Below are 17,100 nucleotides of genomic sequence, written 5' to 3'. Positions count from 1 at the left end.
TTACTGTATGATATGAGGCGAATGGAAGTGGTGAGCAATGTAGTTACCCTGGATGGTGAGAAAGGCTTTGGCAAAATCCTGATCTAACTCTGTTTTGGCCACACAGGTGTACGATCCCTGGTCCTTCTCTGCTACTCCAAATATTGTGAGGGCATCGTCTTCTTTCTTCATTCTGTAAATAGAGGTACAAATAATTCAGTTTCTAAATATATCTGTGTAAGTTCTGTAAGAATATCTAGTATATAAACTACAGGCTTCTAGTTTTGGTTCCCTGTACACACGCACAAACACTCACCTGCTACTGATGTATAATTGAGTATCATCTTTCATCCAAGTGACGGTCAGTCTGAGTGATGGGTCACTCCTGATACGACAGTCCAGGCGCACCGTGGTGCCTCGTCTAGCTATCTGATCCTCGGGACCCTTAATAATGCGGGTAGGCTCTAACAGTGAAAGATGATTGGAACAGATGCCACATACATTTTAAACTCATGCTTTGAAACCCACATCACACGAAGGAGCACAGTGGAGCCTCTGCCAGCTACATAATGCTCAAAGTCCTTAAACCTTTCTATAAATAATAACTGGCAGTAAATACTAAGGGTGGTATCCAAATAGTCCTGTTAACCCCCCCCCATGGCTAATAGCACAATTTATGACCGATAACACATGGGATGGGGCTGCAGTGTCTTCTTACTATTACACAAGATTCTAATTACTGGGAGAACAATATAAGTGAATTTAGTATGACATTTGTCTGTGTAACCTAGGGATTTTCTAAAATTCTGAAATTCATTGGGGTGTATTTACTAAAATGGGAGCTCTATTGAAGATGTTGGGATGTTTCTATAGGCAACCAATCAGATTTGATCTATCATATTTTAGAAGGTATCAAATAAATAAGAAGTAGATTCTGATTGGTTGCCAATTGCAACATATATTCAATGCCCCTGATGGCGAGCTATTGACGGCGAGAAGTGACGATAGCTCGCCATCGGTATTCAACTCCCTCCCAATCTCTCGCTGTTTCCACCTCGCCTGTTCCCTGAGGTGAGGTGGAAACAACAAGTGTGACCATTAAAATGGCGGGGCTCACCAAAAAACGCAGTGGACTCCCATTGACTTAAATGGTATGTTTACTGTTGGAAGTGCTTTGGCACTAAGCAATGGCAACCCCTCTAAATTGATGTAAGACATAGTTCAGTTATTCAGATTAATAGTCACAGGTATATTAGTGATAGCTATCAATGTTGTGTCTCTTCTACCTTTAACTTCTAGACGCACGGTATTTTCTGCATTGCCAAGGATGTTGGTAGCAACACAGGTGTATTTGCCTTGATCCTCCTTCCGCACAACATTGATCTCCAGCGTGCCGTTCTCATGCACTCTGTAATTTCCTCCATCCAAGTTACTGCCTTGTCCATTCTTAAACCTGCACATGCAAAGGAACAGGAATTGTGAAACATCAACCTATCTCAGTGGATCTCAAACTTCGTCCTTAAGGTACCAAAATGGTCCAGGTTTACTTGATTGAGCACAGGTGAATTAAGTAATATATCAGTCATTTTCAATGTATCCATCTGTTCTCAGCCATGATAGTATTAGAACCTGGATTGTTCACGTGCCTTAAGGGCCTGTGTTTGGATACCACAGACATATATTTTGTACCTCCTGTAATTAACATAGGACTGCAGTGACATGCCCAACTCCCTTGTCACTTAATAATAACAACTTCAGCAATAAATAACTGTGACAAAGACAGTGGTATATATCTATACAAAGCATGATAATTGCATACAATTAGATACAAATCAGAGATAACCACTGTGCTGGTGACATGGTAGCAGTATAGCTCCGTACCAACGTAGTGTGGGGATAGGAGAGCCAAAGAATGGGCAGTCCAGCTGAGTTCTGTTGTATTCAATCACTCTTATTAGCTGATTGCGAGGACCCAGAACACGTGAGGCAACATCTGTGGTAGCAAACAAAAAGAACAACAAAGACTTCAGACACTGGTACAAATAGGTTGTCAGGCAAGCTAAATAAGGTGTGAGGTAAACAATAGGCATATTACAAGAAAGAATAAATGAGAAATGAAGAAATGTATGGTGAAGAACATGGGGAGAATTACAGAATCAAACAATAGATAGACAGAGAGGATAAACAATATACGAATTGAGGAATGAAAATGTAGAGACCTACAAAGAGATAAGTATAGACGTGATATAGATGCAAGAAGTGTAAGAACTTAAGATAGCGCTATATCAATTTGTTGTTTTTGTACTGTTAAAACAGATGTTGTAGAAGATTCTCCTCAATGGAAAGATTTACCAAGGATGCTGATGAAGGCGTTGGCCAGCAGATAGCCATGGGTGTTGGAGGCGTTGCACTGAAACACTGCGCTGTTCCCACTCTGCACTTCTCGGAAGATGATGGTGTCACCAGCGACCTCAAAATTGGGATTTGGAGCTCCTGCTATATAATATATAGGAAAAAGAGATTGTTGTGGGCATCTGATCAACATAAATATTGCACTATTGCAAGCCCAGGTAATATCCAACCAGGTTATGATGCTAAATAAAACAGCTGAAAGCAAAGTGTAATACGTATATCAAATATTGTGTTGAGATCATTTTTAGGATGAGAAACTAAAAATGCAAAGCCATGGATGCACTCTCATAAACTTTGATGGCAAGATCACATATTATATTACAAGTAATCTCAGAAAATAGTTCTGCCAACATGTTAACCATGGTCTACTTGGACCATAATAAAGAGAAATTGAACAGAAAGTCTTATGAATGGAGATATTTAAAATATTCAAAAGATGTACAGTATGCTTTATAGTCTGCACAGCCACAACTATTTGAATCAAAAGGAGGTCATCACTTTTGTGTCACCTCAGTGGCGTAAGTTCGTCCCAGTTGCCCGGAGGCAAGATAAATATTGGTGCCCCTCCCCTTTAAACAAATACAATGCTAATCAGTCATACCCAGGATTAGAACATGTGACCTGTCTCACTGGAGGCAGACACCTTACTGATAGAGCTGTTTGCTCCTGCACTGTACAGTAAATGTGCAGATTCGAATGAAGTATAATTGTCAGTTCAAAATCATTTCTATTAGACAGAGCTATATAGAGTGTGAAGTCTATTGTCCTGCTAGGAGGAGGAGTCATCCACAGAAGCGATATCAATGGCTTTCAATTAACTGATTCAAACTCGCAGGGGAAGAGAGGTGCCCCCTTGGAAGCAGGAGCCCGGCGGCAGATGACTCCATTGTCTCCTAAAGTTACGCCTCTGTGTCACCTGGTCTGTCCTGTGATTACTCTTAAAGTCAATGAGAATCTGATTTTGAATTTTAGTTTCACCATATTGCCACAAGAGGTCACTAAACAGCAGTCTTGTCGTCCATGTAGCATTCATACATTTCTTAAGGCTTCTTTTATTTAAAAGTATCTAGCAATATTGTCAATCAGGCGCTTACTCTAAGCAGTGCTGCTAGATTTTCTTCCATTATAAGGAATCTATATGGATCACTGTATTTGTTCCACTTGTCACATACACTATGGCCCTCATTCTGCCCTCATTCGCAGCGTTGCGGGTCATCTAAATGCTGCCCGCACGCAGATTTCATCTACACACATGCTAATGGATGTTTTGCATAAACATCCTTTTGCAGCTTGACAACCATCGAATGATTTCTTTAGCGATCCCAGATCTAAGATACTATCTGGTGTCTTACATCTGCGGCGCCCATGTATGGGAAGAGGGCGGGCAGCAGACATCCCGTGACTTCAGCTGCCCCCCCCCCCCCCTGCGTAACTGCCGCATTTTCATGGGAACGCTTTGCATTTTCATGGGAATGCCCATGAATCACTGGACATTCCCATGGGTGCTACCTGTGGCCACCGACCCATGCCCCTGCCTGTACTGCTAGGTGTGAAGGGGCCAGCGAATATCCAACAACGTGCCCACACAACAAAGCAGCTGCACATGCGCATAAAAGTTTATGCGCATTCACAATAGCTAAACATTGCTCCCCTGTGCGAACGTGCAGGGGATCGGCCAGACCACATCACGTCTTAGTAAATTCTCCCCTATGGGGCTAAATCAGCAAGGATCGCTAATTAGAGACTTTGCAATGGACTATTGTTTTCTAGTAACTGTCTTTTGCAAAATGACGAGAGAATTGCAAATGGATCACTAATCAACATACACTCACAAATCCATACGCAATTCCCAAACACAAAATTCTGTGCAATTCTGAGTAGGTCTGACCCTTTTACTAATAGCTCTTTCAGACCGCGAATGGCGTGTCACACCCGGGATTGGGACACAGGTCCTTCCCAGGAGCGACCCGGAATTTGCGGTCTGTAAGCTCCCAGTGCGACCCGAATTATTGCCAGGTCACTAATGTCACATGGAGGCGAGGCGGGGGGGAATAGCCAGCATTTTATGAGCATCCCCGTGAAAATGTTGGATGTTCCCCAGGGAACGTGGGTGGGCCAATGCCTACCGGGAGCGGGGGGCGGCTGAAGTTACATAGTTACATAGTAGGTAAGGCTGAAAAAAGACTTGCGTCCATCTAGTTCAACCTGGTATAGATATCCATTGCTGATTTGGTAGGTTCTGGTATTTTACAGACAAATTATATTTCTTATTTGTACCCATGGATGTTTTTCTCCAGGAAATGTTTGTCCAACTTTGCCTTGAACGCATTTAATGAGCCAGCCGTTACCACCTCTCTGGGAAGAGAGTTCCAGAGTTTGACTGTTCTGACCGTAAAGAAATTCTTTCTACTAGCTGAATGAAATCTTTTTTCTTCTAATCTATACTCATGCCCTCGCGTCCTAGATTCCTTTCTAGTAGAAAATAGGGTTTGTGACAGTTCCTTATATTGGCCCTTGATATACGTGTACATGTTGAGCATGTCCCCCCTTAAACGTCTCTTTTCTAATGTAAAAGTCACAGGATGTCAGCGCCAGCCCCCTCTTCGGCAGAAGCCGAAGGAAATAAAGGTCATTTTAGACGTGACTTTTATTTCAGAAGGGGAGAGAAATCATTGGATGGTCGGCGACCATAGAGGCATCCTGCTACAAAATGGGTTGCTCCAATCACAAGGAAAAAGGGGGGGTTGTTGTTCCAATCATGTTAGTTTGCTCTTTATGCGCATATATGCATTGCTCTTTCTGTTTATATACGTGTATTACAGTATCATGGATTAAGACTTGACATAAAAGAATGAATCTTACTTGAATAATATTTTATCTCCATCACGATAAGGCTTCATACCCTCTACTCCTAATCTCAATACCAAGCTAGTCTCCTTGGCTACTGTTGGTCAAATACTCATATCCATCTTCTATACAATAGTTACACTACCTAATTATTTTTTCAAGAAAAGTATTTAGTTGTCTAGACAGATTATTTTCTTGAGTCCTAAGAGGAAGTGACATGTAAGTATTGTCTCCTCACACATGTCATCTTTGCATTCCCCTTGGCAACTGAATTCAGAATTTTTTTTACATCTACTTTTCACACATCTAATATGACCCTTTCAGCAGAGGCCCAATATTCATAATAAGTCATAATCAGGCCCCAACCAATAGTCAACATAAAGCACGAAAAACGTTATAAAAGCCATTCCTTTGTGTTCCTATGAACCTTATTCTAGTACACACGAATTTTGCAGCATTGCGTGTGGTTTTACTGCAGTTTGCCGCTTGTACAGCCGTCTGCACCCCCCCACACTAGCCGAGTTCCGCGCACGACTCAGAATGGATGTTTTGCATAAAATCAGATCATTCAATAGTCGCCGACCATCAAATGATTTGGAACGTACACGTAAAACTAAGACACTCTTAGGTGCATTAGCTTTTCTTGTTCCCTATACGGTGATGTCAGCTGCCTGCCCCCGGCAGTTGCGTCATTGCCTAATCTCCATGGGAATGCCCAGCGTTTTCATGGGAACACCCATGAAACGCTAGGTGTTTCCATGATCGCGTCCCCTCGCTGCTGTCCCACGCCCCCCGCCCACACCGGTGGATGCAAACAGTGCCCGGCATAATGAAAACATCATCCCCTATGTGTATTTGCATACCTGGGATGGCATCTCCATTTATCAGCCATTGAATGGTGGGTTTAGGGTTGCCATTGGCACGACAAACCAATCGACCATTTTCTCCTGGGGCTAAGATCAGGTTCTTGGGCTCATCTAGCCAATAAGGAGCAGCTAATATGTCAAAACAAATGTGAGAAATGATTATGCATTTTATGCTGTCTTCATTTACATTTGAGAAGATCTAATGCTGAAAAACAAAAAAGACAGAATTAAATAAACTCAGTAGATTACCATGGGCTAATTTTAACCCCCAGGGCTATCAAATCAGCCCTGAAGCCAGGCGTTATCAGGGATTTTATTTCATCTGCCTCGGCAGGTTGAAAAAAAAATTAAATTGCATTATTTTGATTATGTGCTAGTGTGGGAGCAATGAAAATTAAATATCAAGAGACCTCTAAACTGCACAATTACTGCAGAAAATTTTAATTTGTCTAGTTCAAAATAACCAAACTAGACTATGAGTGTGGTCCTACCCTTCACTCGAACTGAGATGGTGTGCCTGATGCTGCCCATCCTGTTGGATGCCTGGCAAAAATACTCTCCACTGTCTTCTTCAGACACTGGCGAAATGCGTAGGGTCTTGTTGAAATTCTCAAACTTCAGTTTCTGACTAGGGAGCTCCCCTCCCTTCTTGTACCACATTATATCTGGAGTTGGACTGCAGAACACAAGCACAAAATTAATGGTGGAAACACAGTGAGAATAAAAAAATGTATCCCCTCCTCTTTTGCCCCTTTCAGTTATGATAGTGACTTATACAGAGTCTGCATATACACTAATACTAATATAGATTATAATAACCTTTTATTCTTGCTCTGGATTAGAAATAAATACTGTAGAATATTTATATTACAACAGAAATGTGGATCCCTAGCTCCTACATGAACACATTTCCCTACATACTGTAAACACACTTATATATGTGACATAAAATCAGAAGTCAATGTGTTAAATAAAATCCTATTAATTTCACTATAAATGCTAAGATCTGACCCCCTCACTTTAGTGTTCAGTAGGACAACTTGTGTTACATTAAAAACAATGAACCCACAAATTTATCAAAGCATATGAAAAATCCTTATTAAAATCGATCCTCCTGATTAAGAGAAGAAGATACATAGGGGTAGATGTATTAAGCCTGGTGAAGAGGTAAAGTGGAAGGTGATAACACACCAACCAATCAACGTTAACTTTTCAATCATAGCTGATTATCTGGTGCGTTATCACCTTCTACTTTATCTCCACTTTATCTCTTCACCAGGCCTAATACATCTACCCCACAGAATGCTTAAACACTTTGTAAATGAAAAGTTGGGAACAGTAGTGAAATGTAGGTAGATACTTACACCCCGGAGGCGATACACTCTAGGAGGAGATCTTCATCACGCAGCACCAGCTTGGTGCTAGACGTACCTGTGGGCAGCAAGAATGTTGGCGTTCTTTCTGGTACCTCTCGGGCTGAGAACAAATAAGAGCAAGTTAAGAAGAAGACCATCATGCAAAACTATAGGTATGCTGTTAGGAAATTAATTTAATATACTGTATAATAACTATGGGGATTGTTCAGACCCAAACGCTGCATTGCAATTTTACATGGTGGATGATTATCAACCGACGGCGCATGTGTACAGATCATAGCGTGTGTCTTTTCTTATCAGTGGCCGTTCACAAGTTGGTTCACTTGAAGACGGTGTTTGGGGGGTGGTAACCGGACATTTTGTGGGAGTGTCAAGAAAAATGCAGACTTGCCCAGGTGTTTTTTAAGGGCGGGTGCGTGACATCAGCTATGGCCCTGATCGGCCTGTTTCTATCACACAGGCAGAGTAGGTTCTGGGTTACGCACAGACTGGGAAAATCAGTAGATGGCGAGTGAGTTGCAAATGGATTTTCGCAGCCATTCTCACAGGGCAGGTTTTCACTCTGACAGGGTGGCAGCTATCTGCAATTTCGCAGAGCAGTGTCAGGTCTGAATCAGGCAATATACCCAGTATTTATATAAATCAGCAATTCTGAAAATGAGGCCTAGAGGAAATGGACCTTATCCGCAACTATTGTTACCAGCGATTGCTGATTTTTCCTTGTCTTGAGCCATTAACAAGGCAATTTTCTAACTATTATTCAAATAATAATGCTTTGTCATCTACTGACTCTTAAAAGCTTCCATGTAGGCTATAAAAGGATGAGTAAAAGCAGCAATGTTATGTCTTCCACATGTTCCAAACAAAGACAAATGTTTATCTATAAAATAGAGGAAAATCATCTACTGCTTTAGTGCTATATCCCTTTAGAAATCATTTGAAGTCTCTTTGGTGAGGTTCATTCTGTTATATGAGGCACCTGCTCTCAGTTTAAGGCTCTGTGTACAACCCACATGGGACCCCAAATAGGTCTGGAGTACAGTTAGTCAATTACTCGTTAATTAGTGAGAACCCATCAGTAGGATTTTAATGTGAACATGCCGGCAGCTCGTGTTCCTCACTTTATTTGGTTTGTCTACAGAGGCCACTCAGTTTTATCAGGAACATTGATGGTTTTATAATTAAACAGAGTGATGGCTCAGATGAAGAGAACAATGTAATGAAGCCTCGATATAAAACTGTTTTTGTGGTAGTTATCCTGCCAGTATTGGCCACCAAAATGTAATAGCTTGAATGCATCCAAGCTGACCAAAATTAGCCCTTTTGCCATAAACATAAGGATGTTCTGCATGATGAATAACCAAATAATTATAAGTTCTACGTGTTAAACTGCATTCTTCCCTCAAATAGCTGTATGGGTGCTGGGTGTTATGTTACATGGTAGTTCTTATTTTGGTGTCTGAGAAAAGCCCCAATTAGATCCTCCTTGGTCAGCTGGTGCTTCTGTGTCAATGACTGAGGATAGCTTTCTCATTACCTGTACTGTTCAGTGTCCCCAGCACAGAAAGGTTTCACATCCCATCATGAAGAATGCCATTATTCGTATGAACAATTAATAACAACACATACAAACTTCATATGCTATTTGGTATGTTTTCCACGGATTATCTCAGTTCTACGTCACCAACCCAATAGGCTAAATATGTGACCTTGAAAAAACTATAAAAAGGTGTCTCAGCCCTAGTTTTACAGAGACGCGATGATGTATCCTGTTGCCTAAAAGCAATGGTCACAGGTAGCATAAAAGGGTGAAGACCAGAAGTCAGCAGTGCAAAGCCAGCCTTGGTTACAAAGCTACATAGAGCAACAGCAAGACAGAAATTAAATAAGGAGAAGATTTAGGGCAAGTCGTGCTCAGCAACGAAACAGCAGGAGCAGGGGTAGCAATGAAATAGATGGGGGTATCTTGAATTGATAAAGAAAATGGTTTTTATGTATCTCTATTTTCAATGTTGTTTGTAAGGTCTACATATAGCCACACATTGGGGTTTATTTACTAAGATGGTAGTTCTATTGAAGACATCCCGTCGCTCATAGCAACCAATCAGTTTCTATTATCTTCTCTAGATGATGCTAAATAAGTAGATTCTGATTGGCTGCTATAGACAACATCCCATCTTTAATAGAACTCCCATCTTAGTAAATAAACTCCAGAGGGCCTAAGTCAGTAAGCAACAGAGATTACCAAAAGTGACGCGACCCATTAAACTGTGGTCGCATTCAGGAAATGTGAATGTGAATGCCAATTAAGGGCTGGGGATGCAGCGCTTTTAGGATAGGGCCACAGCTTCACAGTCTAGACAATGCAGGTGTGTCCAGACCATCTGCAGGTTGGGCTGTGGTGGCTGCATGCTGGCAGTTTGGCTGTGCTAGCAGGGGGCTACCTTTAATAAGCTATGGCTTTGCTATACAAGTGATGCGTTTGGAAAAATTTGCACTCTGATCGTAGGGGGGGGGTCAACTGATGCTCTATTAGACCCATAGTACACTACTTATTAAGAACTGATTGTGAACATCTTTAAGTGATTTTAAACATGGCCTAGAATAGATAAGTTATCACTTACATTTATTATTTCCTATATAATATTTGTTTCTGTATTATTTTTTAGTTCAATGTGATAGAAATAACAGTGCATTGTTGACTGGATTATTTTGTTTCCATTCTTGTTTCTGCCTTCTGAAGGAGAGAAAAGACTCATTTTTTGGAATGAGCACCGATGATGAGTACCTGACTACTGTGTCTTATGCCTGCTTTCATGTTGTATTGCCAATTAAATAATCTGTCACCTTAAATGAGATTGTATTTTATATTTAGCTTTAAGGTGGGGATTCTTGTCTCCTGGCGTGTTATGAATACAGTCAGAGTGGTTAGCTAAGAGGTGAGATTGGATGGAGGTCTAAGGACCCCAAGGACTCACCATGGTACATTATAGTGAGGTTCACAGTGGAATGTATTGCAGAGTCATTACGGGAATTCTCTGTAATAAACAAGACACGATGAGAGCCCAAAAGGAACATATTTGGAGTGGAAGATGAGAAAGAGACAGATTGTAGAGAATGAAGTGATGCAGAGAGAGATTAGTAAAAAAGTAGCAAACAAGTCATACAGACTAGGTAGCAAATGCATACTAAAATAGCTGGTTGGAAGCATGCAGTTCTGAGATATTCAGCAAAAAAAAGTGTACATAATTGGATGTCAGATAGAGAAGGTAGGTAGAATAGGATTCATTAACATGCACTTAAGCACCATTCCTCCATGTGAATGGCAACAGCATTACAGCAACATTTTTTTTTTTACTTTAGCAATAAAGTTGCCACAATATTTAAATATAATTGTGTTAAAATTGTGTTTAAAAATGTTCAATTGTATAATAATTTTTTTTAGTATGGTAGAAATGTAATAATGAAAATAGACATTTAATAGAGGATGGGCCAAATGTTATCGTTTGTGAATTAGAAAGTGAGAGATCTTGGGAGAGTGATCCCATTTTCTTAAAGCGGCAATCATTTACATTGCAATACCAGGGTGATTTTGCCATGTAATTGATTGCCGCTGGAAATGGGAAAACTCTCTCAGGATCGCTCACTTTCTGATTCTCACACCTTATTACGTTTGGCCCATTATTTTACTTAGTGTAAAGGGACATTGGAAGATTAAAAACCAATAAATGGTTAATGAAAAACGGGTTTGTGTAAAAGAGAAAAAGATGTAATGATAGCAATAGAAACATGGCGACAATAAAAGCAGAACAGTGCACAGAGCCAGAGACAACCAGACAGCAAGACAACTGCAATTAATATGCATCAGGAGGCAGCCAGGGAGGTGTAACGGATCTGCCAAGGAGGGCGGCCAGGAGTTATGACAATTCTAACAAACATTTGCTATTTGGCAAAAGAAAAAGAGGCTTAAAAGAGAATAAAAGCAGCAGCGGGAAGAGTTTCTGCAGGATTTACCCTTTCTATGACATGATGTGTGTTACTACTGTATCTTATATTCATAAAGAAGGTTCTGTGATGCAGTAAAATATGACTTAGGTAGTCCACTTGATCATTGGCTCTTCACAGAAATGGCTTTGAGAGAAACAGGCAGATTAAAATACCACACATAACATTAGTTGTAGCAATGGGGAATAAGCAACAACTATTTTCAATAAAAAGAGTCATTTTGTAGCTGTTTTCTTACTGAGTGGGAATTAAAAAAAAAAAGACAAAAAACCTCAACATTTTGCTGCTAAAGCCAATCTAGTATTCTAATACATTCAAGTTGAAGTGCATCTACCAAGTACACACACTAGAGGGAGCCATGCAGTGTCAGGGAGATGTCACTGGTATTAACGTTCAAATGATAGGCTGTGTTGTCAAAAATACTGCTGCGGCCCATAAATTGTAACAATTAAGAGAACAGTTGGAGCGGATTAGTGAGATTTATTTGAGTGATTTTGTAGAGAAGCAGATTGGAAGCTTCCACACAGACTAATAATACAAAAAAGAGAATAAAGTTATAATGTATGCCTACTGGTTCTAATTTAATCCCGGTTACAGAAAACATTAATTGGCGATAGTCTATGCATTAATATAGTATATTCCCAATTTAGAAGATTACCATAACAAAATGGGAGATCCTTATCTAATGTCTTCTGCTGCCGATACCTTCAGAATAAAGTACACTGGTATGTCCTAAGCTACAGTCACATGCTCTTATGAGTTCTACTTATAGCTGTACTTTAGACTTTAGTCGTGGCTACTAATAGGATGATGTATATATATATATATATATATATATAAAAATATAAATATATATATATATATATTGTATAGCGACGCGAGTCTGCACTATTTCAATTTGCAGCATTTGGGTAGCTTCACTTACAATATACACACAATACAACCTGTGAAGCAGAAGATGTATTTGAATATACTGAACCACAGGCTATTACACCACAGAGAATGAGGGGCCACTTACTGGTCAGCACTTTGAGAGTGTATGCATTCTTCTGTTGGATGGTGTGTGTGAAGTGAGAGCGAGCGTTGCAGCTGTAATCAGTCAGTGCATCCTCACGCAGGACATTGGAGAAGTACAGATCCCCATTCAGACCCTGGGACACTCGTCTGTTCTGTGTGATTGGCTCCATGGCTACACAGTGAAGAAAGATAGAGGATATAGTATACCAGGCTATAAAAACCTTTTAGGCTCAAATACACTTTAATTGCCTAATATACTGTACATGTACATTGCAATTATTTTCCAACTCGAGGCATATGTTATTTTTAAGGTCACAGTACCGAGACATTTTGAAAATAAATAAGAATTGCGCAGTTTCAGATTAAGCATGGGAGTGCTGGAACAAAGTGATTCTTAGAAAGACATTGAGAACTCAGACACACTGTGCACTGATTGCGGTTTGTGTTTTATTTAACAGAAAATTCTCATAAAAAGCAATAATGTGTCAAAGAGAAATGGAACTGAATATTGCAATTTATACAAAAGGTAAAAGACCATGGAACAATTATATGTCCAACATTTTTAGTTAATATGGGGTGCTGGTTTTCAATTTTAGAAGAACCTTGGGTACTTGTGTAATATCTGGGCGCCCGATTTTTTCATTGCATTGCATGCAATATAGTGGCATACAAATCATGCAATGCGATTTTTCATTGTAAAGACCAGATTTTTAATTGTAAAGTCACCCATGGGTGATTTTATACCCCCACTATCCAACTACGCATGGAGTTGATGCTATATAGTGTGGCGAGCGCAGCGAGCCACCGAGCCCGAAGCGCGGCGAGCGCAGCGAGCCCCGTGAGGGAACTCAGAATACAGATGGAGCAGGTCCCATCCTGGCAGGGGATGGCGCTGGCGATGCCAGCCGCCATCCTCCGCCAGCGCCATATCGATGGCGATAAGGGGACGCGCGCGTCCCCTTCCGACGGCGCTTCCATCCGCTCCCCCGGGTCCCCGCTGGCTTGTCGGCGGTAACCCGGGGTCCCCGCCGCCTGCCCGTACCCCCCCCCCTTAACCCTGTCCGTCTCCCTGAGGCGGAGACGGACAGGGTTTCCGTTGCCCCGCCGACGGAGACTGAGACGCGCGTGCGCCTCAGTCTGATGGTTGGCGAGGCTGCTGGCGGATCGCCAGCGGGGACGTTCTGGCGATCCGCCAGCCAGGATGCAGCCTGCCCCATCTGTACATGTAAAGTAATCCTCGTCCCCTCGCGGGGCTCGCTGCACTCGCCACACTTCGGGCTCGGTGGCTCGCTGCGCTCGCCACGCTATATAAAATCAACTCCATTCGTAGTTGGATAGTGGGGGTATGAAATCACCCATGGGTGACTATACAATTAAAAATCTGGTCTTTACAATTAAAAATCGCATCGCATGCCTTAAGTAGTGGCATGCAATGATAAAATCGGGCGCCCAGATAATACACAAGTACCGAACCTTGTTCAATGATTTTGATGATGAATAAAATATTTCTTATTAAAATGGTATAGTTAAGGGATGATAAACCATACATACATTCAATACAGATATAATAGCATATAGCGTAATTTAATAAACGTTAATAGAGATATTCACTGGACTTTAGGTGCTGATGCAATTTGCAAGTAGAAATCATATGATGAGAGCAAACACAGGTTTTCAAGTAGGATGGTTGACATTGAGGGACACGATGACATGGCCATTGCTTTTGGGGACTATGAACAACAGAGTCCACTTATCAATTTGCTTTAACCCATTCATCCTCTAAAGTAACGGAGTTGTAAAGAGTGGTGACTAGTGCCACCTTCCGGAGACGTACATGACATTACGCCAAGGAGGAAGTACCGGAACAACTAATCAACGATCAAGACGTGGAAGATTGTAATGATTTATGATGATACACGCCTCTATCATAATTACGGACGCCTTGTTTGTAAATGATTTATGAATGTCTTACTCAGCATCTATTATTGTATAAAATCAGTGATATCCTGGTCTGAAGCCAGAGATTCTAATGCACATCTCTCTGTAAGCTTGCATAATAAATATACCTTATTATCACGTCTGAAGAGTGTCTGACGTTATCAATGGTTGAGACTCATTAGATCATAACATCTAAATGAGCCATTAATAACCAACCACATGTACTACTCATGTATTGTAGCATGGATATACTAGAATTAGCGGAGAGGCTGATACTGAAGTCAGCAGAGTAAGTAGACCATGCGTGAAGGGCATTCATGGCTGAACCTTGGACACTGGTGATAATACTGCTTCACATTTTTTGACCCCTTGATAAAGTCAGAAGGACGAAACGCGTTGGGACTCTCTAGCCCTCCTGTCTCATCTCTACAAGTTAAGCTACCCATTCTCTCTTATTGCACCTTATAATTGATTTTAGGATTATTTTAGGTTAGAACATTTTTTTTAATTGTCTGTGTATTTTTAAGGAAATATCTTCCACTTTGTTTAAATAAATGTTTACATTTCTTATACGTAACTTTTGACATTTTTTATCCATAGTGAATTATATATTGTGTTTTTAGGTCCACTTTTATTAGATAACTTTTTAATGGTTTCTTAAACAAGTGCGGACCAGCACACATAGTATTTACTATTTTTGAGCAATCAGTCGCCGCATCTTCATTTATTGAATACACACTGCTTCACATTTAGTTGTAACATAGTAAAAGTTGCATGGAAATGATACAGTCGGGTAAATTTACTAAGATTAGCATTCTATTGAAGATGAGATGTTGTCCATATAGCAAGCAATCAGATTCTATGTATTATTCTCCTAAAAGGTGCTATATAAATAAGAAGTACAATCTAATTGGTTCTATCTTTAATAGAATGCCCATCTTAGTAAATTTACCCCCGAGTTGGAGATTTAAAACCCTTACCCCTTCCATTGTGGCGTCATCTAATCCCCTCAGCCTGTATTTGCTGGTCACTAACTGTTCGCACTGAAATTATGGTTATTCCCAGAGTTCCCTCTCTCACCCACCCAGTGGCACGCGGCATAGAATGACAGTGTATAGGGCAACAGTCATTAGGTCATCATCATATGGTCGACACGCATGAGGTTAACAGGTAAAAAAGGTCAACCGTCCTTAAGGATGACAGGTGAAAAAAGACGACAGGTTCAAATGGTCAGCGTGTAAATGGTCAACACCCAAATAAACCTTGCTTGTATGTACTATCCCTGATAGTTGTTAGGTACAGTCTTGTGTGCAGACCAGATTAGCCTACTGTACTTACAGCTGCTCATCCAGAATATGACTGGAGGAGGGAGGCTGGGGGGAGGGTTGCATTGCAGAGTGAGAGAAGCCCCCTCATTCACAATTACAGGGTCCAGGTTTTCCTTAGGCCACAATGGGGATCCTGCAAGATAAAGACAGAGTTTCATATTGAGCCACAAAACATGTATTATATATTGTCATGGACTAATATTACAGCATCTGATAATATTCTAGGTACTTTTGCTGCACACATATACAAGGGTGGATCAACACCTGTGTTTACATACAGTTGGCATTTCTGAGGAAAGTTGGTATTACTATCTTTCATACAACGCCATACCAGATTTCAGATTGATTCATAGGTTTTTGTTTTTTTTTCCACCACAACAATGCACCAGATCCCTCATCCGGAATTGTTGCAGCCAAATTGCATGAATTGCGCTCTGAATTGTGTTTTTTTTTCACCGCGAGCCATGTTTTCAGGTTAGGGAACAGAAAGAAGTCGCAGAGAGCCAAGTCGGCCGATTACGGTGGATGGGGCAACAATCCCCCCCCCACACACACACATACATATCATGAGAATAAGCTCATGAAGATACTGCTTCAATATTGTATCACTTTAGTTCCTCAAGTGAGGAACCAATTAAAACAAATAACACAATTCCTTTAAAATAAATAATAAATTGCAATTTAGCAAGCCAGTAGAGATAACATCAGTGAATATTAAAACACTATAAACACTATTTCTTTTTTTCTTAGAGCACAAACTTATATGTTACATGTTGTATTGTCTGTAATTTTAACCCCTTATATTTCACCCCTACGACGTTTCCCCTTTTGCCCCAATAGAGAAAGGAAATAAAGGGGATTTTATTAAAACCAAATAAAAGTTAAAGACTATAAAGAAATGTATCTACGGTGTGCAGCCAGTATTTGCAACCTCTTTGTTCTCCTTCTACACATATTTACTTTTGGTTGTTCAGGATTGCACCCCCGCAAATGAACCAATGCCGGATTGCGAATACTAATTGCGAATAGGATTGCAAAGGCTTTTTTTGTAGGCATAAAACAATAGTGAGCAGACTTTTATCTTCCTTCTTGTCCCATACACTGCAAGCCTGAGGCGATGTGACTGCCCTGTGATTCTAACATGAAGACTCCTGTCCACACACATTATCAAGGAGATGATGCCTAAAGCGAGCAGTATTAACCTATTAACCAAAGGTTTTATCTATTAACATTACTGTGGAAAACAGCTGCAATACAGAAAGGATTGACGTAAAGAAAAGCTATTTTACTTTGTGCATTTAGGGGGTCATTCTGATTTCCTCGCTAAATAGC

At 40.6% G+C, this 17,100-nt stretch overlaps 1 protein-coding gene across 17 annotated transcripts in view; it reads right to left on the bottom strand.

Annotated features, from left to right (window-relative positions):
- The window catches only part of NFASC (neurofascin), a 139,557-nt gene that overhangs the window by 50,364 nt on the left and 72,093 nt on the right, over window positions 1-17,100 (bottom strand). For all 17 annotated transcript variants that reach the window (XM_083172910.1, XM_083172911.1, XM_083172905.1 and 14 more), the window contains 10 exons: window positions 15,779-15,901; window positions 12,504-12,674; window positions 7,469-7,580; window positions 6,596-6,780; window positions 6,102-6,233; window positions 2,332-2,475; window positions 1,861-1,972; window positions 1,266-1,432; window positions 296-443; window positions 48-172 (listed from right to left, as the gene is read on the bottom strand). In XM_083172910.1, the coding sequence (XP_083029036.1) occupies window positions 48-172; window positions 296-443; window positions 1,266-1,432; window positions 1,861-1,972; window positions 2,332-2,475; window positions 6,102-6,233; window positions 6,596-6,780; window positions 7,469-7,580; window positions 12,504-12,674; window positions 15,779-15,901 (1,419 nt within the window). The remainder of the gene's footprint in view (window positions 1-47; window positions 173-295; window positions 444-1,265; window positions 1,433-1,860; window positions 1,973-2,331; window positions 2,476-6,101; window positions 6,234-6,595; window positions 6,781-7,468; window positions 7,581-12,503; window positions 12,675-15,778; window positions 15,902-17,100) is intronic.

Source organism: Crinia signifera, chromosome 2 (assembly GCF_055691185.1).
Source record: "Crinia signifera chromosome 2, ASM5569118v1, whole genome shotgun sequence".
Classification (NCBI taxonomy): domain Eukaryota; kingdom Metazoa; phylum Chordata; class Amphibia; order Anura; family Myobatrachidae; genus Crinia; species Crinia signifera.
This window is presented reverse-complemented; position numbering and strand designations above follow the sequence as displayed.